The sequence below is a fragment of the Geotrypetes seraphini genome, chromosome 9 (genome assembly GCF_902459505.1).
Source record: "Geotrypetes seraphini chromosome 9, aGeoSer1.1, whole genome shotgun sequence".
Lineage (NCBI taxonomy): Eukaryota > Metazoa > Chordata > Amphibia > Gymnophiona > Dermophiidae > Geotrypetes > Geotrypetes seraphini.
The window spans coordinates 160,385,951-160,412,044 of NC_047092.1; the positions used below are offsets into that span (position 1 = coordinate 160,385,951).

The following is a 26,094-nucleotide window of genomic DNA, read 5'->3' on the forward strand; positions in this document are numbered from 1 at the left end:
GGCCACAACCACTGACCCACAAGCTTTGCTTTGAAGAATGCTGGTGTAGAAGGACTGAGGTTGAGAATGACAGTCTCTGGTATCCAGAGCAGATATTGTGATGTCATAATGCCTCATTCCATCAGTGCCTAAGAACCAATCACATCAGTGATATCACAATGGCTTCATTATCCTTGGCTCACATAAGCACAGCCACTGACCCGCAAGTTTTGCTTTGAAGAATGCTGGTGTAGAAGGACTGATGTTGAAATAGACACTAGAAAATGATAAGGGATTATTTCCCACGGTTATCCGCGGGGACGGGAAAGGTGATGAATTTTGTCACCGTGTCATTCTCTAGTAGTGAGTACAGGCTTAGGAAATGCGATGCAGCTCATAGGAGTTGCATGGACCGCATTTCATTTGCTGTGTGACAATTGCTGCCACGGCTTTGTAAAAGGGGCCCTTAGCTGGCTAGCCGCTGAATATTGCCATTAACCAGGTATGTTTCAGCCAGCCAAAAATAGACTAGAAATTTAGTGTCGTGGCAGATACAGTGCTGGCATTTAATTTTTTGTATCATTGTGGACCACAGGAGATCATTATCAATCTCTTGCAGTCTGAATATAAGCCTGACTGTGCCTATAATTTACAGTATATAATAGACCATGCATTTTTTTCTAAAGATAAGGTGCCAGTACTCAAATACCAGGCCATTCTTCAGAAGTGGGGTGATCACTGAGAAACTCACCCCACAGTGTCCAAGCCTCCTGAAACTAGACACAAAATCCATGAAACAGCACTGAGAGTGCAGAATCTGAGCTCTGTGGGACTGAGAGTGTGGCGCAGTGGTTAAACCTACAGTCTCAGCACCCTGAGGTTGTAGGTTCAAACCCACGCTGCTCCTTTTGACCCTGGGCAAGTCACATACTCCCCCCCCATTGCCCCAGGTACATTAGATAAATTGTGAGCCCACTGGGACAGACAGGGAAAAATGCTTGCGTACCTAAATAAATTCATGTAAACTGTTCTGAGCTCCCCTGGGAGAACGGTATAGAAAATTGAATAAATAAATAATGTGAAAATCTTCAGTCTCTGATAACCAGAACTGGTATTGTGACATCATAATGTCTCATTCCACCATTGCCTATGAGCCAACCTCATCAGTGATGTCACAATGGTTTGATTGTCCTATACTTTTGTTACATTTTGATTTCTAGAGTGGCGCAGTGGTTAAAGCTACAGCCTCAGTACCCTGAGGTTGTAGGTTCAAACCCAAGCTGCTCCTTGTGATCCTAGGCAAGTCACTTAATCACCCCCCCCCCATTGCCCCAGGTACATTGGATAGATTGTGAGCCCACCAGGACAGACAGGGGATAATGCTTGAGTACTTGAATAAATTCATGTATACCTTTCTGAGATCCCTTGAGATAAACAGTATAGAAAGTTGAATAAATAAAAAAAATAAAGTGATGTTACTCAGTACCCCTTACACCCTCAAAAAAAGCCCTAATATATATACACGTACAGTATGTATGTTGATTAGTACCCAAGATCTGTATTTTTCCAGATATCCTTGAGAAGACAGACACAGGAGACATAACTGCAGTGGCCAAAGCTAAAACACTGTATAGATCATGCATCAATGAAAGTAAGTTTTAATTAAAAATAAAACATGAATAACACAGAGCAAAAATTACTACTATGTACATAAGGGTTTTTTTTTATATTAAATTATATTTTACTTTCAAAGCCATAATTGATAGCAGAGGTGGCACACCTTTAATCCAAAATTTATCCGATATATTTGACTGGCCTATCGCAACAGACGACTGGGAAGATAATTTTGGTAGGTGGAAACAGTTCCTTTCTCTTTAAATTTTGTTGACATTTGTCTATTATTTGCTATACTCCAGATGAATGCTGAAAATATATTTCATCCTTCATTTCTATAGGTGCCACGTGGAAAGCAGAAACGTCTATTGCACGACTAAAATTAAAGTTTGGCAGACAAGTCCTTATTGGTTTATATGTTGGTACAGATGATAAGGATTCCAATCTACATATTCTACATGTAAGACTGTGTGCATATGATGGTTTATGTGATCTTTTCTGTACAATTAAGAAAATTTTCAGGTTAAAAATAATTCCTGCAGCAAAAGACTACACAAAAAGATGGTATGATTTTGTTTTACAAATGTCATTTGTTTCTAAAAGTGTTGTCTAAATTCAAAGGTTGATGTTCCCTTGAGAAAATCAATGTCTTGGTATAAAGCTGATTTGGCACAAAACAGAGATAGCAGCAAACAGTGTCCAATTGCAGAGAGATATTTCCAAACCTGTCCAAAAATGAACTCATACCGAAAACACACTGCTTTTATAGATAGAGAGAAGAGGGAGAGGTGCTGCTGAACAAGGGGAGGAAAAGTGAGGGGAGAAGAGGTGCTGCTGAATCTGGCGGAAGGGGAGGGGGAGGGGAAGGTGTGGCTGGACTTGAAGGAGAAGGGGAGGGAAAGGTGCTGCACGCTAGAGGGGAGGGTGAGATGGTTCACGGGGAGAGAGCATATTAGTTGTGAGTGGGATTGGGGGAGGGAAGGATGAGTGAGAGTGGCGAGAGAGAGAAATGGGCATGGTATGGAGGAGAGGGAGAAATAGTGCATGGAGAGAGAGCATGCTGAGAGTAGGGTTGGGGAGAGATGGTGGGGGTGGGAATGAAGGATGTCACTTGAGGGGAAAGCAAGAAAGCGTGCAGGAGGCAGAAAATGTTGGAGAGAGAGAGTGAGAGATGGATGGGGAGGGCAGAAAGGAGGAAAGAAGAAATGTCACACTCAGGGAATGGAGGAGAGGGCAGAGAGTAAAAAGTTGGACTCATGGAGGGAGAGAGAGAGAGAGACGTTGGTTGGGGGATGGAATGAGGACTGGAGGAGAGGAAGCGTGCAGGAGGCAGAAAGAAAGAAATATTGGATGCACAGTTAGAAGGAAGTGCAACCAGAGACTCATGAAATCATCAGACAATAAAGGTAGGAAAAATTATTTTATTTTCAATTTAGTGATCGAAATGTGTCCATATTGAGAATTTATATCTGCTGTCTATATTTTGCACTATATTTGTCTATTTTACTATAGTTGTTACTGAGGTGACACTGCATATTTTAGTCATCTGTCTTGATCTCTTTGAAAAAAAAAAAGAATATAAATAATTAACTTTTTCTCTGCGTATAGTGTGCTTTGTGTTTTTTTAAATTTTGTGGTTACCATTATGTATTAATAAGTTTATATTTGTGTGTATATGAAAAATGGATAGAAGAAATTCCCTCCACTCACAATTAGTACTCACAATTAGTACTATTATTATGGGGGTGGGGTCTGGGGTAGAGCTTGAGTGGGGGTACTCAGTTGATATTTGTTAGACTTAGGGGTACTTGGCTTGAAAAAGTTGAGAAACTCTGATCAAGAGTTCCTTATGGTACACAATATCAGTTCTGTGATATGGACCTGACATGGTCTGTGTTTCGGTATTAAGCAACCTTCTTTTGGGATCCATTTTGATGTAACCACAATATAAAAGAATTGCTTGGAATCATTCAAAATACAGGGAATTGGAACGCAGTAGATGCGGGCCGAATCCAGTGATTGTGGGCGCTCTGATTTTCCATCATTTGAATGATTCAAGCAATTCTTTTAGATTGTGGTTACATCAAAACAGACCCCAGAAGGTTGCTTAATACCGAAACACGGACCGTGTCAGGTCCATACCTGAACTGATATTGTGTACCATAAGGATCTCTAGATGATACACAACGCTTTTATCTGAGAATATTTTTTTTTTATAATAAACTTTTATCAAGATCATTATTTCCACAGTCTTGTTCTTCTCCTGGTTGTCTCCTGTCTATTGTGGATCCATTTGGTGATTTTCTCTTGGTTGTGCAACTTTGTGTAAAATAAACAAAAGAATGTAAAAAAACCAAAAGACATGAAATGACTCTGCAACAGAGATTATTGGGACCAGTGATTAAAATGGGAATTGGCGTGGCATTGGTCAAATTAGCCTTTTTATAGTTTTATGACTATGAAGGTCCTTTTAAAATTTACCTATGATATCTTTCATATTTCCTGGACTCTTAAGAGGCTCATTTGAGTAGTCTTCTTAGATAGATTTGTCTTTTTCAAAATTTGCCCGACATATGTGATTATGTGCCTTCCCTGCCTAGAGTCTATATATGGACAAAATGTCCCACATATGAACAGTAATAATCTCTCATTAGCGAATTATAAAGTACAACAAATGAAGGATAACTGATCAGTGCTAGATGGAAAGCTCAGACTTAACTAAAGGTTTGTTTTAACTTTTTTCTGTAGCTTGACCAACCAGGCCTTGGACTCCCATCCCGTGATTATTATGAATGCAAAGGTGCATATAAGGAGGTGAGCTGTCTTAGAACAACAAGATTTGTTTGGAAAAGAAGATCATAATGTCTGCATCTGCCATTAATATGTGCTTTGCATATTAAGTTTGAGTTGCTTTAGTCAGCTTCTTTTTTAAATGTAACCCCTCTTCTATGAATTCATCAGAGACTAGAAAGCTCACCTTATTCCGAGTCTTAGTCGCACTGACTATCAGTAAAATTTGCTCTGAATTCTCTGACACAGGAAGGGATTTTACCCATCAAAACGCAATTTAACTTACGGGTTCTCAACCCAGTCCTTGTGCCATACCCAGTCAGATTTTGAGGATAAAGTTGCACGCCTTACCTCCATTATATGCAAATCTGTCTCATGTATTTAATGGGAATATTCTGAAAACCTGACTGTTTTGATGTGTCCTGAGCACTGGTTTTGAGAGCCTCAGTTTTAATTTGAGACACTTCCTCCAAAACAAATTGCCAGTGGTAATAAGTTCCATCAAACAAGTATAGAATGCCAATAGGGTTCAGACTGTTTCTTCCACCCACTTCTGGAATGCTCTCTTTCTTTCTAATAACTTTGGGTTCCCTATGGTCCTTCATGAGGATCTATAAATCACCAAGTACCCATCCGGTACCTGATATTCCTGATGAAACCTTCCCATCACACTTCCTTCACATTTCCTTCTCAAGGACTCCTCTGGACTTCTAGATCAAGTGGTACTCGTTGGATAGCTGTATCTGTTTTTACTGTCAAAGCTGGGAAGTTTTAGAAAAGCTTCATTAAATAACAAGTCAGAAGCTCTACTACAAGAACTCTTCTGTGTAGTCCACTGCAGCAGGATTAGAGCCAAGTTTCTTCTTTCTCAGGCTCATATTCTCCTCCTTGCTGGGAACAGCCCAGTAAGTTGCTGCTTCTTCCAACCATCAATTTCTAAAAGAGAGACAGGAGACAATCCTCCACACTCCTAAGATGACTAGTGTCTAGATCTCCTCATAAACATACAAAAAGGTCTCTGGGCTTTACCAACAAAATGGCCCAATCCAATGTACACTTAGCTCTATTCATATGCTTTATCCCGTGAAGAGTAAAGACCTAGTAAACAGCTACAAAAAGAGCCATCAAATATCTTCCCATGCAGGGTCACAACAATGCTGACTAGTGCATGTCGATGGCATCCATCCCCAGCAGCCCACCATCAGACTTTATGGGGGGGGGAGGGTATCCTCAAGGTTGTGAGCATTTCTAAATATATTACCATATCATACCATACAATCTCTTATATCCCGCAATTTTCTACATGGATTCAATGTAGCTTATAATAAGAATTGGTCCCAAAAAGGCAAAGATTGTGGAAAGCAATGTTCTTGAGATGATCTTTGTTAAAAGCAAATGATCTTTATTGAAAACAAGTACATCCACTTATCCACTTGTAAGGAACAGCTGACCCAGTGAATATCAATGGATCCAATACGGTCTGTGTTTCGGCTCACACGAGCCTTCCTCAGGGGTCCTGGTTAGAAATAGCTCAACACAACTATGGATGAGGATTCAGATCAAATATAAGATACCTCCAGTCCTGCTAGCATCATGCAACCGCAAGTACTTCCGGTGTAAAGAAAAGAGGTCACAGACATAGCAGTTACAGTAGAATTTTGTGGCTACAATTGATTCAGGTTAAAGGATTACAAAGAGAAAGGATTCTGCGCTGCCTACAGCGAGACTAGTGTCAGATATGGCAGTAATAGGGGAGTGTTTAGATTACAGGTATTAGTTGATCTTTAGAATGCAGAGAGAAAACGTATGTTTACAGTAGTTTCTTGAAGTGATAGGAGGATGGAATTTCTTGTAGATACAGCGGGAGATGGTTGTACGTTTTGAGGCCTTGAAATGCAAAGGTGATCTTGAATAGTTTTTTTCTGTGAAAGGTTAGCTTGTGTCGGTGCATAGTCCTGGAAGACTGGAATGTATTGCTGACCCTAATTTCTGAGATAAGTCCTTTTGAGTTTTAGGCAAGTCATGCTATTTTAAATTGAACCCTTCGTTTTATTGGCAGCCAGTGCTGTTCCCTCAGAAGCGGACTAGCTCTCCCGTGCGGACTTTGGTAAAGGATCTGCCTTGCTGCTGTGTTCTGAAGTACCTACAACAGCTTATACTCTTTCTCTGAGATACTGGAGTATATGGCGTGGCAGTAATCCAGCTGTGGAAGTAGTATCAATTGAGCGATCGTCCTAAAGCTGTTATGGCTTAATACCGGTCTTACGGATTTTAATTGTCTTAGTCTGAAAAAAAATTTTGGGGCCTTCATTAGTCAAGTATCTTGTCCTTCAAGCATATGGCTCTTCCCCACCCCCTATCAACTTTCCACTTTCTGTCCTTAGCTTGAGTAGAGAGGTAGAGTATCGGAATAAAGCAAAAACAATGAGGGACACCGTAAAGGTCTCCGGGAGTTGCCATTGGTCCCTTGGCCTTGCATTGAAGAACACTGGTGTAAACCCATCTTAATGGGTCATGTATTTGATATACAGTACTCTCCCAATATTCGCAGGGGTTCTGTTCCAGGAACCCCCGCAAATATCGAAAAAACGCGAATATGGTTTTTCACCTGGGGAGGCAGGAGACAGCAGCTGGAGAGGCAGGAGAGGGCAGCTGGAGCGCCAGCGAGTGAAGGAAACCACTTTGGTTGTACCACAGAAAGACAGTACAGTGTTCCCCCGGTCATTTGCGGTTCGAAGTCCCAGTCATTCGCGGTATGCTCTGACCGCCTCTTCCTGCACTAAAGTCAGGCTTCGCCAATCAGGAGCTGCTTTGACATGCAGCTCCTGATTGGTGAAGCCCGATTTTAGCACAGGAAGTCCAAGTCAGAGAATACCTCGAATGACCGGGACTGCGAACTGCAAATGATCAGGGGAACACTGTATTGTCTTTCTGTGGTACAACTAAAGTGGTTTCCATTAATTATTTCTTATTTACTTGTGTAACTAAGTATTACATATTTACTTATATCTTATTTCTTATATATCCACTCTGGTAGATAGAACTAACTATTTTACGCCCTGGTGAAGCGAGGGAGGTTGGTCCCCTAACTCTTCCCCGCCACTTGAGTACTACCACTCTTCCTTGCTACTTGGGTGCCCCCCTCACCCCCCTCCCCTTTACCTCTTGAAATGTTCGCCGGCATGAGCTGCATCTTCCTCCCACTGCTCATGCCAGTGTCGGCTCCCTTCTGATGTCATGCCCTGGTCCCGCAACTAGGAAGTGACATCAGAAGGGAGACGATGCCAGTGCGAGCAGCAAGTGGAAGATGCTGTTCTCAATGGTGAGCATTTAAAGAGGTATGCATGGGGGGGGGGGGGGGCGGAGAGGATGAGAGGCGCAGAAGCCCCCCGCAAAGACGGCGCCAGGGTTGGTCCTCCCCCCCCTTACTACCACACTGGTTTTAGGAAAGTCATAGTTCACAATAATCTTTACAATCCTAATCCCCCAGGATATTTTGCTGGATTAAGAGAAAAAAATCCTTTTCGAGCAGCAAAGAAAAAGTACCTTCATATTTCCCTGATATCAGTCTCCACAAATCCAAAACAGTACAAGTTCCAGAAGAATTCCCACAAAACACCAGACTAGTTGTATGACAATGGGAAAAATTAGCTTTACTGGGTGAATTTTCAAGTTATTAACTTTTTACAGGAGAAACCCAAATCAGGAGAATCACTTCTGGATGGATTGGGTTGAATGATCTCTCCTAGATATCTCCTTTTCAGAAACTTATTCAACATCTGGTTCCTTCATAATGGGAACATTCATGAAGCCCTCCTCTTAGTCAGTTTCCCAGTAAATTTCAGTAATGCCTTGTTGTGCTCTTTATCTTTATTTTTCTCTTGGGGAGTTCTGTATAACAAGAAAAGAGAGAGAGAGAGATTCACTTATACCCTCAGTTCTTGGAAATCCTCTAAGGAATTCCCCATTATACAAATAAATCCTTGAAAATATTTTATGACATTCCCACTCCTTAGAATCTTTCTTCCCAATCCCCAGGTCCTGTGAACCTCACGGATTCACTCCCCAAGCTTAGGCACACTCCTGAGCCCCAGCCTACAAAGGACGGATGGAAAAGATGAGACTCTCCCTGTACTAAAATTTCATTAAAACCATGATCCATCTTAAGTCACTCAGTTTAGGGGAAGTCATAAAATTCTTCTCTGATCCAACAGCCAGTGCGTGCTAACAGTCTTGGTAACCTATGCAAGCCCCTTTTGGCAAGGGGAAATTTATTGACGCCTTATACTTTCATAGATATTATATATTCCAGTAAGATGAAGAACACATGTAACAAAAATGCAGACAACTCCATTAAAACTTGGAATGTGTGGTAATTTCTATGGATTCTCTTCTGCAAACCATTAGCCTTTTGAGGTAAAAATGTGTTTTTCGGTATTGTGAGAAGATTCACTGTATATTGCCTGTGCCATTATAGGCAAAGATACTAAGCAACCCAGTTCTGTTTAGTCATTCCTGGCTTTTGTACTATGGTAATTGTTGACCCATCTCTTCTTGCTGAAAATCAGCCATGGGGGGAAGTTGTATATCTTTTGTTTTGGTATTATTCCTGATGGTAATGATGGATGGGGGAGGGAATTTTTATCTTTGATTATAAGTGCTTGGTTGGTTATCATTATTTGTATATAAATTGTATTGCACTTTTTGTTGGCATTAAAAATTAAATAAAGTTCCAAAAAAAAAAAAAAGAAAGAAAAGAAAATCAGCCATGCAAGTGCCAAAATATATCTGAAGGCAGTTTTCAAAAAGCTCAGTTGGATCTGACCATGTCAATTGTGTAACTAGGATTGAATGAGCCACAGGCAGAAAAATTAAGATGAACCTATGTGGGGACCAGGGATGGGGGAGGGGAACCACACATCAGTAATAGAAATATGAAGACAAAAATGAACTGGAAACCTCAAGAAGTCAGAATCTGAATGTACAGCAAAACCAGAGAAACTGAAATGCAAGATATAGGAGTTGCACATTACCCAGAGCTTACATACAGTATTAGAATGAATACATCAGCATTTTAGTTTTCCATTCTATTTTATCCAAATTCTCTTTCCAGAGTCTCCTGTCCATTTGGCATTTCTTCTTTCATGATGTCCACTATCTGTCTTCCATTTGCATTCCAATCCATCCTATCAAAAATCTCCCCTCACTGTCCCTGTCGTCATCTTCCTTCTCAGTGTCCCTGACCGACCCTTATATTTAACATTTCCCCGTGTCCCTATCTTGCCTTATCCAGCATCTCCCTTCTATGTCACTATCCCTCCCACTGTGTCCAGCATCTGCCAACTATATCCAGCAACGCTCCTTTAAATTCCCGTTCTTCTTCTTTGCCCACCATTTCTTCTCTGTGACCCCAGTCCACAACCAATTTCTTCCTTCTGATTTCCCTTCCTCTTCCATCCTATACCCCCATGCCATTATCTTTCACTCTTCTCTCTCTCTGCCACCCCATCCACCCCCTACCATGGACCAGCATCCCTTATGTCCCCTTCCCTCCCCCCCCCCCAGTCTGGCATCTCTCTCTTTCTCTGTCCCCTCTTCCCCACTGCAGGTTTGGCATATTGCTGTTTCCCTTTCTCCCTTCCTCCAATGCAGGTCTGTCATTACTCTCCCCACCACAGGTCTGGCCTTCTCACTATCAAATAACAGAAGAAACATATATTCTATAACTGGGCACATATAGTTACATATACTTGCACTGCTAAGAGCATAGAGTTGTGGCATTTACATGCATAAGTGCACTAAAGGCTGGCCTAGTTTTAGTTTTGGTGCTGAAACTGGCCTTAAATCTGAATTGCATATATTTCGGAGTCAGCTGAAAATGCTGGAGTATTTTTTTTTGGGGGGGGGGCTGAAACTAAAACTGTGCAAAGAACTTCTACCCACATCCCCCACATAGAACAGGCTTGACCTCCTCCCAATCCAAACAGAGCAGCCCCCATCCAGGACCCATTGTTAGGCCTCCCTATGCCAACCTTAGAGTCCATGATTGTCTAGAGTTGTAGTCAGGGTAGTGGGCCCATGCTGTCTCCACCACCAAAATGGCTGCCACAAACCCAATCAGAAGTCTCCTGAAGCTTCTGCTGAAGGTCACAGCAGCCATTTTCAGATTGGAGCTGACACGGGCAAAATAAATACCCAGTTGCTCTTGTCCATGTTGATCCAGTTTCAAAATGGCTGCTGTGATCTCAGGGCTGGGGTTTGCAGCAGCCATTATGACAGTGGAGAAAGCATGGGCAGGAGCGACTGGGGATTGTTTCTGCCCCACCTATGCCACTAGACCAGACGATAGGCAGTAAGATAGACCTGAAGATAGAGTGTAAGATAGATCAGAAGATAGGCAGTAAGATAGACTGTAAGATAGATCTGAAGATAGGCTGTAAGATAGACCTGAAGATAGACCAGAAGATAGGCTGTAAGATAGACCTGAAGATAGTCTGTAAGATAGACCAGAAGATAGGCTGTAAGATAGACCTGAAAATAGGCTGTAAAATAGACCTGAAGACAGACTGTAAGATAGACCTGAAGACAGACTGTAAGATAGACCTGAAGATAGACCAGAAGATAGGCTGTAAGATAGGCCTGGGGAAACCTACTACTACTACTTATCATTTCTATAGCACTGCCAGACTCATGCAGCACTGTATATTACATTAACCATGTAAGAGACAGTCCCTGCTCAACAGAGCTTACAATCTAATCAGACAGACAAAGAGGGCAATTAGGGTAGGGAATTACAGAGGGAGTGACAAATAGACATGGGTCAAAGTTAGGAGTTAAAAGCAGTCTTAAAATAAGTGGGATTTTAGCCTGGACGGGCCTGAGGGTAGGGAAGGAGATGAGGCTGTTTTTGTTCATGAAAGGGAGGGAGAGAGCAGAAGCTGTTACTGTTCAAGGGAAGAGGGGGTGGAGGTTGCTACAGTTTGTGGGCAGGGACAATTTCAGTTTGGGCTAAACTGAGCAGCAAATTTCAGCTGCATATTTGGTTTCAGCTAGGGTTACCAGTTGTCCGGATTTCCCTGGACATAACCTCCTTTTGAGGACACATCTGGGGGGGTCTTGACGGCTTTTCAAAACTCGGCACTTTGGGTTTTGAAAAGCCTCCTCAAATCACGTTGGGCAGGGAGGAAGTTTGCGCATGTGCGGACTTCCTCCCTGCCCGACAAGAGCAGGCAGCAGGGGTGGGGCTAGGGCGGGACTGGGGGCGGGATTAGGGCATTACAGGGTGAGGATGGGTGGAACTGGGCGGGACTGGGGGGTCTATGGGGTCCTGATTCTCCAATTAGAAAATCCGGCAACCCTACTTTCAGCATGTCTGTCCCTAGAAACTGTAAGCACAATATTGACACACTACCCTCTACTGGTAGCAATGCAGTTGGAGGACTCACGCTCAATTTGGAAGGAACAGTGCCCCGATGTCTTATGTTAACCCAACTAGGTAGCCATTGTTTTAAAGCATCACATGACATTAAAATACTATAAAATAATTTAGGCATTATGAATGAATGTTTTCATAAGTGTTTCAGATTTTTACTGAACAGAGAAAGTGTCAAAACTACAAGGGATCTTCAAAAAGTTTTATTTTTGTAAACACTATAAATTAAACATCTCAAAAGCAAATTACATCACTTTTCCATATAATCACCCTGTTTTTCGATACATTTTTCCCAGTGTCCTACTAACTTCTTAATGCCATCAGAAAAGAATGTTTTTTGGTTGAGCTTGAAAATATGAAAGTGCAGAAACCTTTTGAAAAACCCTCATAGTTAATTTTCCATGCAATTAAACACTAAGGGCTCCTTTTACAAAGGTGCGCTAGCGGTTTAACGTGTGTAATAGCGTGCGCTAAACCGCCGGCCGCGCTAGTCGCTACCGCCTCCTCTTGAGCAGGTGGTAGTTTTTAGGCCAGCGCAGGGGTTAGCGCACGATTAAAAGTCGCGCGCGCTAAACCCGCTAGCGCGGCTTTGTAAAAGGAGCCCTAAACTGTAGAAGAATAATTGCATTTTAGTTTATAATTTCTGCCAGGTTATAATGTGTTGTTAGGCCAATGTACTGTGTTTGTAAAAACATGCCTCAGACTTGCAGAAACTCGTGTGTTTGGGTTTTTCTGTGCTTTTTCATGAATGAGACTCATTTCCAAAAAAAAAGATTGCTAAATTGATCCCATCTTTATAATATACTTTCACATATTGCATAGTCCACTATGCATTAAATTTTATGGACATTCTTTGATAATGACTTACTGTGATGTAGAAACATGCAATGTAACACATTAATTGTGAACTTTTGAAAATTGGTGCACTGGAACATTTTTGCATGCCTGCTTTTGGGGGGAAAAAATGTTGGAGGGTTTTTTTTTTTGGGCCAGACCTTAGAGCTAGTTTTTAGTGCATGGTTTTAATATGTATCCCATCTGCAACTGTAGAAGAATTAATTGCAATGCATAGTCTGCTAACATCAATCTCAGTCTGAATTATGAAATTGTGGTTCATCCTAGGGACACTGGTTGAGTGACTCCAGTACATGGCATTCTGGTGCTAGCACAGTTTGAAACATATGGTTTTGTTTTGCATGTTTTATACCCTGAAAGAATATTTACTTGTGGATTGAGACGGATGTGAATGAAGTAGAGTGAGGAGTCATAAAACTCATGAATCTATAAAAGTAATCCTACATGGATTCATTATGCATAGCTGATAATTGCTTACAACTGAAATCTGATTTTGCTGGGGAACATGAAGTTTGTTTCTTTGGTTCTTAGTCATTATAGCCCTGATTCCATAAAGGTTGGCAAACTTTAGGCGCCCATAGCCACGCTTACCTTAAATGATGAATAGGCTTAATCAGTGCTGATACTGGCATCCAACACAACAATCAGTTGTAATTGGACTTAATTGAAATTTAGGTACCTAACCTGAGAACGATTCAATACAACGTAGGCCCCTATCTCAAAGCGCCTACACTAAAAGTGAGTGTGGTAAGGGGTGGATCATGGTCATGCTTTTGAGATGGGTGCCTTTTTGTGAATTAGGTGCCATTTGGCTCTGATATGAGCGCCTACCATTAAACTAAACCTTAGGCTTATATACCACATCTTCTCTATAACAATAGAGCTCGGCATGGTTTATAAGAAAATTAGAAAGGAGAACAGATATAATATGGATTTGGAATAACATGGAGAGGAGCGGAATTTATAACTTTGAAAATGGCCAAGTTTTCAGATGTTTTCGAAATTATTGTAAAGAACTCAGATCGCGCCGATGAATAGGAAAATCATTCCACAGCTCAGTAATTTTGAAAAGTAATGACTTCCCTAATTTGCCAATGTAGGTAACGCCTTTCATCATAAGAAAGGACAATTTAAATTTTTGAGTAGATCTGGTAATGTCAGATCTTACAGAATTCCAAGACAGGGGAATTAAAGGAGGAAGGATGCCATGCAAGATCTTAAATGGCACATTTAAAATAAACCCTGGAAATTATAGGAAGCCAATGAAGTTTTTGCAGGAGCGGAGAGACGTGATCAAATTTACTTTTTGCAAAGATCAGCCTAGCAGCAGTATTCTGGATCAGTTGAAGTCTCTGAAAGCTTTTCATGGTCAAGCCTAAATAGACCAAATTATAATCCAGCCTTGAAAGGATGATTGATTGAATAAGGACAGCAAAGTGTTGATGATGGAAACAGGATCTCACTTTCCTCAACATATGGAGACTAAAAAAACATTTTTTAAAACAGAGAATTGAATGAAAGTGTTGAATCTATAATGACACCCAGAACTGTACTTAAGAATTCAATCTGCAGTGAGGATCCTGAAGGCAATAGAATGGACGAAGGTAGCTGCTCTAATTTTGGGCCAAGCCAAAGTAACTTTGTTTTGGACTCGTTTGGTTTCATTTGTACAGTAAAGGCCCAAGACTGAAGTTTCATTATGCATTCTATTATATTCCCAACGAAGTTAGTGAGATTCGAGTCAATCTCAAGGAGAACAAAGATGTCATCTGCATACGAAAATAGTGTTTCGCAGGGGGGATAAACGGAAAAGTTTCAAAGTAGTCATATAGATGTTGAAAAGAATAGGTGATAAAGGTGATCCCTGTGGGTCTCCACATAAAGGCTTCCAGGAGGATGACATGGTGCCATTCATATTAACAGTATATGAGTGAGATCGTAAGAATTTTGAGAACCAGTCTAAGATTGTGGAATCAATACCTATTTCAGAAAGTTGGTAAATCAAAATATCATGGTGAACAATGTCGAAGGCCACTGTTACTGTTGAAGCCAAGTACCTTGGGGGAGAGAGAATTTGCACAATGAGTGGGATTGAAACATAGAGAGAGTAAGAGAGAGAGATGCCAGAGAGGTAACTTCATGGTGAAAAGTAACAGAAATCACAAAGTCCAGTCTAACAGCTAATGGGTGGAGAGAATTATGGAACTGACTGAGCTAAAAAAGCTTGATGCAGCATGTAAGGGACAGGGCAGAGCAGGCTCCCATGCCGGAGTATGATAAGATGTCAGCTAATGTGGGGTCAGCTGAAAAGTATGGCGTAGAGCTTTTAAAAAAGCTTGACCCTACAATGCAAGAGACAGGGCAGAGCAAGCTCCCACTCCGAAGCAAGATGAAATGTCAGCTAATGCGGAGTCAGCTGGGAAGCTTGGCGCTGAGCATTTAAAAAGCTTGATGCTGCACGCGGACACAAGGTGGTACCAAAGTAAGGTGAAATGACAGCTAGTGTGGAGTCAGCTAGGAGGCTTCCCCTCACTGTGCTGGAGAGAAGATGGCCCGGTGCTAGATCTGAGCCCTTTAAAGGGCAGGAAGGCAAAATGGTTGCCGGAGGAAGAAGTGGGCGGGTCTTCCCGCTGAAGTAAAAAGGAGCAGGCTGTTCCCGGTGCAGTGAGGAGGATGACTGGCTTCCCTTCCCCTCACTGTTCTGGAGAAAAAATGACCCGGTGCTGGATCTGAGCCGTTTAAAGGGCAGGAAAGCAAAATGGCTGCCTGAGGAGGAAGTGGGCAGGGCTTCCTGCCGAAGTAAACAGGAGCAGGCTGTTCTCGGTGCAGTGAGGGGGACAACTGGCTTTCCTTCCCCTCACTGTGCTGGAGAAAAGAAAACCCTGGCTTAAATGTTAGGATGCTGAGCACCGACTAAGTAGGCTTAGGCAATGCTAAGCATGATTCTATAATGGACACCTAAGTTTTTTTATAGAATCGGTGCCTATATTGGCGTCTAACTTTAGACAGACTTTATAGAATCAGGGCCCATGAGATTCATATTCAAAGAACCTGCTTAGCTGTAAAGCATGTGAGTGCTTTTCACTCACTTAGTGCTTTTCACTCAAAACTCTATCTTCTCCGTCATAGCCCCCTTCCCTCTGAAACACAATGCTATCTCACCTTCGATCAAAAAACTTACTCAACAAATTCAAAACCAAACTAAAAACCTTTTTATTTCAAGATGCATACCAAAATTCTGGATAAGATCCTTTTTCTTCCAATTTTTAATTGTTAAAAACAACCGCTTTTAAAGAAGTGACCCCCCCTCCCCTCCCCTTTTCATTCTCTCCCTTCGCTTTCCTACCTTCCTTTTATTTTTATTTTGACTTTGATATAATTTTGAATCTTCCCCTCCCCCAGTGCCTATTGTAACAACTTTGTCCTTATCTTTGTCTTTGTCTGGTTTTTATGTTACCCTATTTTACTTTTATTTTTATTATTACTTTTTTTTAAACTCTAATTTTAACAATTGTAAACTGTCCAGATATTTGTATGATGGTTGGTATATCAAACTGTAAATAAACTTGGAAACTTTTCCCTGCATACCCACACCTTAAATCTTTGATGGTGATAATTCAGAGCAACTAAAGCACATCACTGTATGGTAAGTCTGTAGCAGATCAAATTGAAAACACAACAAAGAGAAACAATAGTCTCTGGCTATCACAGGAATCGTGATGAAAAGTTTTTATGAAGATCAAATATCCAACTCTAAAAACATCAGCACAAAATATACCTGAAGTGCCAGAGATACCAATTTCTCATAAAAATGTCAACAAATACCATCAGAATGAAGGCATATATCGGATCCAACACGGTCCATGTTTCGGCATACTTTGCCTTCGTCAGGGGTCCTTAAGGGAGAATAAGACAAGTGAAAATGTGTAATGTTATTAGACATGGAAGTGACATAGAAAGACTAATAAAATGAAAATGTGCATATGTGTGATAAATGGTGTGTTCGAAAAGAATGACTTTAGTGCTTGAATTCTGACAAACACAAGAGCAGAAAATTACCAGGACTTGACGGCATTCACTGCAGTCCTGAAAGAGTTCAAACACAAAATTGCTAATAACCTATAATTCAAAGCAGAAAAGATACCCAAGGATTAAGGGGTAGCTAATATAAGGCCAATTTTTAGAAAGGGCTCAAATATTTTGACAAGCCTCTATGTAGACTCACTGATGGATCAACACAGAAAGATGATGATGTATCCGAGTAATGGATACTAGAGATGGGCGGTTGTTTGCATAGACAAAAGAAATGTCAATGACATTCCTGTCATTGGCAAATGAAAAGTGACAAGTTTGCAAATAACAACCCTGCCCCCATGATCCAATCCCCTCCCCCCCCCCCCATGTCCTACAGTGATCAAGTGCCCTTCTTTTGCCTAAGCTTAGTCCCCTGCTGGTCTAGTGGAGTCCATCAGGACAGGAGCGATGCTGACCCATTCCTGCCTATGCCATATTGAAAGCAGCCACAGTCCTGGGCAGGAGCAGATCAGCATCACTTTTGCCCCAAAGGACCCTATTATACCACCAATGGTGGAGGAGGCTTGAATGACAAAGGAGATGTGAGGGAGAGCTTGGGTCATGGAGGAGAGCCAGAAATTTCTCATTTTTGTCATCTCCCATTATGATTCAAGGGGGGGGGGGGACTCAAGTAAAGCAAATAACCTAAAATAATATACGAGGGTTCTTCAAAAAGTTTCCGCATTTTCATATTTTTGCGGAAAATGGTTGGGACGGGAGAAGTGGGAAGAGGGCATGTCATAGAATGTCATGTGACTAGTCGGTCAGGCAAGACAGAGTGATTATGTAGAAAAGTGATAAAATTTGCTTTTGGGATATTTAATAAATAGTATTTAGAAAAATAGTGGAAACCTTTTGAAGATCCTATATTTGAAGATCGTATATTTGGGGATATTTTACTTATGTTTCTATAAAGATTCTTCTCTAATGATTTGTTTTTTGTTCTCACAGGCATGTGTAGCTTATGAGAATTTCATAGTTGCTGTGGCTAAATTGATCCGCCAGGAGAGAAATCTGGCCCCAAATCCAGTCCAGACCATAACTGAAGCAGAAGAAATCATGGCAATAGAGAAAGACCTTGCCAATGTAAAGAAACCTTTCTCTTCCTATAAGATGTTTACAAATCTTGCTATCATTTGGGGGTATTCAATTGTACAAAATCACATTTGAAAAATGCTATTCCCATAGTACTGAAGAATAGTAAAGAAGGACAAATAAATTTGGTTTCTGGATTATGATCCAAAGCTATTGTATGAGTGTTACAAAAAGAAAAATATTGGATTTTAATAATGTTGAGCCAGAATTGTAAAAATATTAGCAAATATATCACACACACAATTAGCTTGATATTATTACGAGAGTCATTTCATAAATAATACACCCTATTTCTTTTAATGTACATGTTTTATTTTTATTTTTTTTCAAGTATTCTTTACAATCCTTCAATATAGTCTCCCTGCTTTGCAATGACTGAGTCCCAATGTCTGGGAATCTTCATTATTCCATCCAAGACACCGTTTTAGTTCAGTTGCCGAATGGCTTGGGTACCGGCGGAAGAAAGCTCTTCCAGAGATGCAAAACGATGTCCACGCATAGGTTGTTTCAACTTTGGAAAAAGGTCGAAGTCTGGTTGACTCGTGTCTGGACTGTAGGAAGCAGCTCCTAGCCTTATTTGCGTAGTTTTTCAATGACAAGTGAAGAGCTCCATCTTCCCCACGACCAGAAAAATTTTCATGAGCTCAATCAAAAGACAAACAAATGATTTATTTTTGCTTATGATCATGAAGGCATCATCATCACAGACAAAGTTCCATGTGGAAGAAGTGTCCGCACATAGGGAATATGGTCATTGAAAAACTACGCGAATATGGCTGTAGCCGCGAATCTAAATTACCTTCTTACAGCAGCTGTAAGAAGGTAATTTAGATTCGCGGTTAAGGGCAGGGAGGTTTGTTGGACCGGGGCTGTTGTCGGTCGGTCGGGGAAGTGCCACAAAAGTAAGGGGACCTGGCTGGCTGTGCTGCACCCAGAGCGGTAGAGAAGGAGGGGGGGGGGAGAAGGACGCTGAAAGGCCATGGTGAAGACAGGAGGGGGGGAAGGACTCTGAAAGCACTTGTGGAAGACAGAGGGGGGAGAAGGATGCTGAAAGCACATGGGGAAGACAAAGGGGTGGAGAAGGACGCTGAAAGGCCATGGGGAAGACAGAGAGGGAGAAGGACACTGAAAGGACATGGGGAAGATGGGGGGGAGAAGGACATTGAAAGGAAATGAGGAAGAGAGAGTAGGGAGAAGACGCTGGCAGGGAAGAAGACAGATGCCAGACTATGGGGGGAGCGGAGAGAATTTATCCAAACCTCCTTTGAATCCCTGCAGTGTGTTCTGCCCAATCACAACATCCGGGAGTGCGTTCCATGTGTCCACTACTCTCTGGGTGAAGAAGAACTTCGTGGCATTGGTTCTAAACCTGTCCCCTTTCAGTTTCTCCGAGTGCCCCCTAGTACTTGTTGTTCCCCAAGCCTGAAGAATCTGTCCCTGTCTACCTTATCTATGCCTTTCAGGTTCTTAAAAGTTTCTATCATGTCTCCTCTAAGTCTCCGCTTTTCCAGGGAGAACAGCCCCAGCTTTTCTAGCCTGTCGGCATATGAAAAGTTTTCCATACCTCTTATCATTTTCGTCGCTCTTCTCTGGACCCCCTCAAGTATTGCCATGTCCTTCTTGAGGTACAGCGACCAATACTGGACACAGTACTCCAGATGCGGGTGTACCATTGCACGATATAGTGGCATGATGACTTCCTTCGTCCAGGTCGTGATGCCCTTCTTGATGATACCCAGCATTCTGTTTGCTTTCTTTGAGGCTGTCGCACATTGCGCCGATACTTTCATTGTTGTATCCACCAGCACACCCAGGTCTCTTTCAAGGTTACTTACCCCTAGCAATGATCCCCCCATTGTATAGCTGAACATCGGGTTCTTTTTCCCAACATGCATGACCTTGCATTTGTCTATATTAAAACGCATCTGCCACTTTTTCGCCCACTCTTCCAGTTTCGTTAGGTCCCTTTGCAGGTCTTCACAGTCTTCCGTGGTTTTAACCCTGCTGCAAATTTGGTGTCATCTGCAAATTTGATATCCTCACATTTTGTCCCCGTCTCCAGATTGTTTATAAATATATTGAACAAGAGCGGTCCCAACACCGACCCCTGCGGAACTCCGCTCGTAACCCATTGCCAGTCTGAGTATTGGCCCTTCACTCCAACCCTTTGTTTTCTGCCCACCAACCAGTGTTTAATCCATCGGTGAACATCCCCCTCCACCCGTGGTTCCACAGCTTCTTAAGTATCAGGTACCTTCTTCTTAAGTTCCTTCTTAAGTACCTTCTTCTTAAGTTCGTGGGGTACCTTGTCGTAGGCTTTTTGGAAGTTGAGGTAAATGATGTCTATGGGTTCCCCTTTGTCCATCTGGCTGTTTATTCCCTCAAAGAAGTGTAGTAAGTTCGGGAGGCATGACCTTCCCTTGCAGAAGCCATGCTGGCTCGCCCTCAGCTGCCCATTTTTTTCTATGTGCTCGCAGATGCTGTCCTTAATCAATAAAGTCCATTTCGGGAACATTGTCGCTCCACGGTGGTTTTTTGGTTTCTTCTGGATTTTCTTCTCTGTGGATATTTTAGGGTCAATTTCTTTGGAATGGGAGCATTAACACATGACCTGCAATTAGAACAAAAGAAAAAGCCCTGAAAAATGCCATATTCAGTCTAAGATTAGTGTGCAGAAAAGTCCCATTTTAACCCAGGTTAAGCCCAGATTTTACCAGCTTAGTAAATTGGACCCCTAGTTCCTAGTAACTAGAGTTAACAGTGAAATGGCATGTCTTAACGGTAGCCCCTATTAATAACTCCCTCCGTATAGGCTATTCTTAGTCCTAAATCTACAGTATTCAGTGGCCTGGTATATATATGAGAGGCCGCTGAAACATTCTCAGCCCAATGAAGAAGAAAATGATGTGGAGCCACGAAATGTACAAGTTTTTCCACACTTTTCTTGATACTTTTCATTTCATATCATTGAATTGAAATGTGTCAAGAAAAGTGTGGAATAACTTGTAAGTTTCGAGGCTCCACGTCATTCTCTTCTTGGTTGGGCTGAGAACTTTTCAGCGGCCCCTTGTATATAATATACATCAAGTGAAAAATAGACTACAATGGAAAAAGGTGGAAGGAAAGTAAACCGATGAAGGGTATCAGATACGAAATGTGTGTTCAGAACCACACCAAGAAAAATTTATAAAAGCAGAAATGACCAAGTAATCAGCTGGCTGAAAAATTTTAATCAAATTCTGATACATTCACAGATAAAACTATGACAGTATAAGCTTTGGATTTTGATTAATGTTTATCTACCAGCTGATTACTTTGTCATCTCTGCTTTTTTTGCTTTTTTTTTTCATTTTTTTGGGATATCTGGTGCAGATGTTTTTTTGTGTGTGTGTGTGTGTTTACTTCAGAACCACACCAACATGTACTTAGCTATCAGAATAAATTAATTAAAATACAACCATCAATGCCATTAGGTAGCCATAATGTCTAAGACTGACAAAGATGCAGGGTTTAGGGACTGCTATGGTCCCTTTCTCAGGAATATACTGTATTTTCACAGCTAAAAGCAGAGGCTAATACTTATTTTTACATTTTGACTAGAGGGTTTGCAGCTAATACAAGGGTGAGGTTTACAAGCATTCCTGCTTACATAAATGTGCAGTGAGCCATGCAATGTGAAGTTTATCACAATGCAACAGCAATGCAGAAAGCACATACAAATTTTATGCATGATTAAATTGCACTATTAAACCAAAAGCGGGGGAGGGATGTGCCTGACACATGCGCAAAAAGTGCCTGGCAAATGCACAGAAAGGTAAGCGCAGATCATGTGCGCATGCCCAGACAAAAACTGAAATGTGGAAAGGGTAGATATGAATTGCTTGTTCACTCTTTCCCAAAATACTAGGACTAGGGGGACCTGCAATGAAGCTACTAAGTAGTAGATTTAAAACAAACCAGAGAAAATATTTTATCACACAACATGTAATTAAACTCTGGAATTTGTTGCCGGAGAATGTGATGAAATCAATTAGCTTAGCGGGGTTTGGATAATTTCCTAAAAGGGAAGTCCATAGGCCATTATTGAGATGGCTTGAGGAAATCCTCTGCTTATTCCTAAGATAAACAGCATAAAATCTGTTTTACTACTTGGGATCTTGCTAGGTACTTGGGACCTGGGTTGGCCACTGTTGGAAACAGGACACTGGGCTTGATGGACCTTCAGTCTATCCCAGTATAGCAGCTCTTTTGTTCTCATGTGAGCCAAGTATAGAACAATCAAGCCATTGTGGTATCACTGATGGTTGGCTATTAGGCATTGGTGGAATGAGGCATTATGACATCACAGTCTGAGCTCTGGAATGGTGCTACTGTTTGGGTTTCTGCCAGGTACTTGGGACCTGGGTTGGCCACTGTTGGAAACAGGATACTGGGCTTGATGGTCCTTTGGTCTGTCCCAGTATGGCAATTCTTATATTCTTGTGTGAGCCAAGTAAAGGACAATCAAGCCATTGTGACATCACTGCTGAGGTTGGCTCTAGAGAGTTGCGCGGGGACAGAAATCCCACCCGTCCCCACCCGTCCCCGCCAAAGTCCCACCCGTCCCCACCCATCCCCGCGAGGAATTCCTCCGTCCCCACCCGTCCCCGTGAGGAATCCCCTCCGTCCCCACCCGTCCCCGCGAGGAATCCCTCCGTCCCCACCCGTCCCCGCGAGGAATCCCCTCCGTCCCCGCCCGTCCCTATAAACTTCAGAAATAGTTATTTCATTTAATTATGCTACTGAATTAAAGGCTCTGGTAGAAACCCATTTACAAATAAGCAAAAAGACTTTATTAATTTGAAAATATTAATTGGGAAAAATACATACTTTGTAAACGGGTTTCTACCAGAGCCTCTAATGTTTATAAATTTTTATCAACACAACTAATATACTACTTTATCCTGAAGCAAAAAAAAAGAAAAAAAGAAATAGAATTCTTTTCCTACCTTTGTTGCCTGGTTTCTGCTTTCTTCATATTCTCATTCAATTCCTTCCATCCAGTGTCTCTCTTCCTTCTGCATCTTCCATTTGCTCTGTTACTGTGCCTCTCCCTTTCTTCCCCCTTCCAAATTGGTCTGGCACCCATCTTCTTCTCTCCGCTCCCCCCATAGTCTGGCATCTGTCTTCTTCCCTGTCAGCGTCTTCTCCCTACTCTCTCTTCCTCATTTCCTTTCAATGTCCTTCTCCCTCCCATCTTCCCCATGTCCTTTCAGCGTCCTTCTCCCTCTCTGTCTTCCCCATGGCCTTTCAGCATCCTTCTCCACCCCTTTGTCTTCCCCATGTGCTTTCAGCATCCTTCTCCCCCCTCTGTCTTCCACAAGTGCTTTCAGAGTCCTTCTCCCCCCCCCGCCCTTCCCATGGCCTTTCAGCGTCCTTCTCCACCCCTTTGTATTCCCCCATGTGCTTTCAGCGTCCTTCTCCCTCCTCTGTCTTCAAGTGCTTTCAGAGTCCTTCCCCCCCCCCTCCTGTCTTCACCATGGCCTTTCAGCGTCCTTCCCCCCCCCCCCCTCCTTCTCTACCGCCCCGGGTGCAGCACAGCCAGCCAGGTCCCCTTACTTTTGTGGCACTTCCCCGACCGACCGACAACAGCCCCAGTCCGACAAACCTCTCTACCCTTAACCGCGAATCTAAATTACCTTCTTACAGCTGCTGTAAGAAGGTAATTTAGATTCGCGGCTACAGGGCAGGGAGGATTGTCGGACCCGGGCTGTTATCGGTCGGTCGGGGAAGTGCCACAAAAGTAAGGGGACCTGGCCGGCTATGCTGCAACCGGGGCGGGGCGGACCGTCCCCCTCCCTTGGTAGCCACTCGAACCGCGAGGCTACTCTCCTTCTCCTTACCTGCCCTGCCTGCAGCACAGAGCCGAACGGAAGTCTTCCCGACGTCAGCGCTGACGTCGGAGGGAGGGAGGGCTTTGTTTAAGCCCTCCCTCCCCTCCGACGTCAGCACTGACGTCGGGAAGACTTACGTTCGGCTCTGTGCTGCAAGCAGAGAAGGTAGGGAGAAGAAGAGCCGTGCAACTGAGTACATCCAACCCCGCAGGAGCCCCGCGACCCTCGGAGGCGTCCCCACGGGATCCCCGCAACCCTAGGGGCGTCCCCACGGGATCCCCGTGACCCGAAGGGGGAATCCGCGGGATGCCCGTGGGTCCCGCGGGATTCCCGTCGTCCCCGTTCCCCTGCAGCTCTCTAGTTGGCTCCTAGGTCTTGGAGGAATGAGGCATTATGACATCACAATCTCAGCTCTGGAATGTTGCTCCTAGGCCTTGGTGGAATGAGGCATTATGACATCACAATCTCAGCTCTGGAATGTTGCTACTCTTTGGGTTTCTGCCAGGTACTTGGGACCTGGGTTGGCCACTGTTGGAAACAGGATTCTGGGCTTGATGGACCTTTGGTCTGTCCCAGTATGGCAGCTCTTATGTTCACACATCTGTTCTGCATCTAAATATGTGTGCTTTCACTTGGATTTGCACACGATTGTAGTTTGCTACCTGTGTTCAGAACTTACAATTTGCAGCCATCTGTACCATGCATGTTAACATCCGCGCTTGAGCTTTTAGCTCACAATAAAGATGGGTGTACACCCGAGTCCCAACTGATACCGAGGCACATTTACACCAAGGCAGAATTAATGTGCCTCTGTAATCCTTTGTGATTAATTTCTGTGTGATTCATTTCTGCAGATAACAATTAAGTCTGAAGACAGAACCGATCCAGTGTTACTGTACAATAAGATGACACTAGCAGAAGTGCAAAGCAATTTCTCTCTACTATTCGATAAAAAGGTAAGTAGTATTTTAAAACATATTTCATGACTTAAATTGTTAGTAAAGTTGACTGCCTCTTCTCTGTAGAAAAGAGGAGACTGAGAGGGGACATGATCGAAACATTCAAGATAATGAACGGAATAGACTTACCGTAGTAGATAAAGACAGGTTGTTCACCCTCTCCAAGGTAGAGAGAACAAGAGGGCACTCTTTAAAGTTGAAAGATTCAGTACAAACGTAAGGAAGTTCTTCACCCAGAGAGTGGTAAAAAACTGGAATGCTCTTCCGAAGGCTGTTATACGGGAAAACACCCTCCAGGGATTCAAGACAAAGTTAGACAAGTTCCTGCTGAACCGGAACGTACGCAGGTAGGGCTGGTCTCAGTTAGGGCACTGGTCTTTGACCTAGGGGCTGCCGCGTGAGCGGACTGCTGGGCACGATGGACCACTGGTCTGACCCAGAAGCGGCAGTTCTTATGTAGAAGCACACTTTTGATAGAAGAAAGCTCATTTTTGAAACCACAATTTATAACGCATCAGACAGTACACAGTTTTAGTTAAAATGCAATAAGCAGTTTGGCAACGAGCCTCATTGCTCAGCAGGGTCTCGGGAGGGTAGACAAGCTCATGTGAGCTCTTCCACTGGGAATATCTAAGTTCAATGTTACTCAATAATCATATTTTTCATCATTTTATTTTGCATTTACAGCAAAATGTTATTCTTAACAAAGTGGCTTATCTGTATTATTTCAGTGGAAAATATGGCTGCCTTTGAATTAAATTAATGTACTTCCCACCAGCGTGGCTTATGCCAAATCATTCAATGAATATCTTACTTGGTTTAAATCTGAGGAACTTTCACACACTTCTAGTTTCATTGCAGACCATATGTTTTTGTCTGTGTATAATATTCCAAAATACCCTTTATGACAATAAAATGGAATGCTCTGGGTTACTAGTTAAAGCACTGAATGACAGTTTAAGAACTAAACAGGAAAAAGTACGATCCCACATAATAAAACAAGAAATTAAGTTGATTTACAAGTCAAGCATCCAAGAAAGCCAACATTTTAATTTTAGGACTGATCTTTCTCTTAGCCTTATAGATAAAAAAGGTTCAGGCAAGTTCCTGGAGGAAATGTCCTTAGTTTGCTAATGAGGAAGACATGGGGGAAGCCACTGCTTGCCCTGGGGTCAGTAGCATGGAATGTTGCTACTATTTGGGTTTCTGCCAGGTACTTGTTACCTGGATTGGCCACTTTTGGAAATGGTATACAGTACTCCCCTGATATTCGCGGGGGTTCCGTGAATCTTGATAAACTGCGAATACGGTTTTTAGCGGGGGGAGACAGGAGAGGGCACGTTGATCGAGACGTTCAAAATGCTGAAAGGCATCGATAAAATAGAGCAGGAAAATAAATTATTTACATTGTCCAACGCGACAC

General features: G+C 42.5%; 1 protein-coding gene across 1 annotated transcript in view; it reads left to right on the top strand.

Moving 5' to 3' along the window:
* The window catches only part of MME (membrane metalloendopeptidase), a 124,034-nt gene that overhangs the window by 39,080 nt on the left and 58,860 nt on the right, over nt 1-26,094 (top strand). Inside the window, exons 5-10 of the mRNA XM_033957987.1 lie at nt 1,550-1,630; nt 1,733-1,828; nt 1,935-2,053; nt 4,342-4,407; nt 17,696-17,830; nt 24,567-24,668. Of these exons, the coding sequence (XP_033813878.1) occupies nt 1,550-1,630; nt 1,733-1,828; nt 1,935-2,053; nt 4,342-4,407; nt 17,696-17,830; nt 24,567-24,668 (599 nt within the window). The remainder of the gene's footprint in view (nt 1-1,549; nt 1,631-1,732; nt 1,829-1,934; nt 2,054-4,341; nt 4,408-17,695; nt 17,831-24,566; nt 24,669-26,094) is intronic.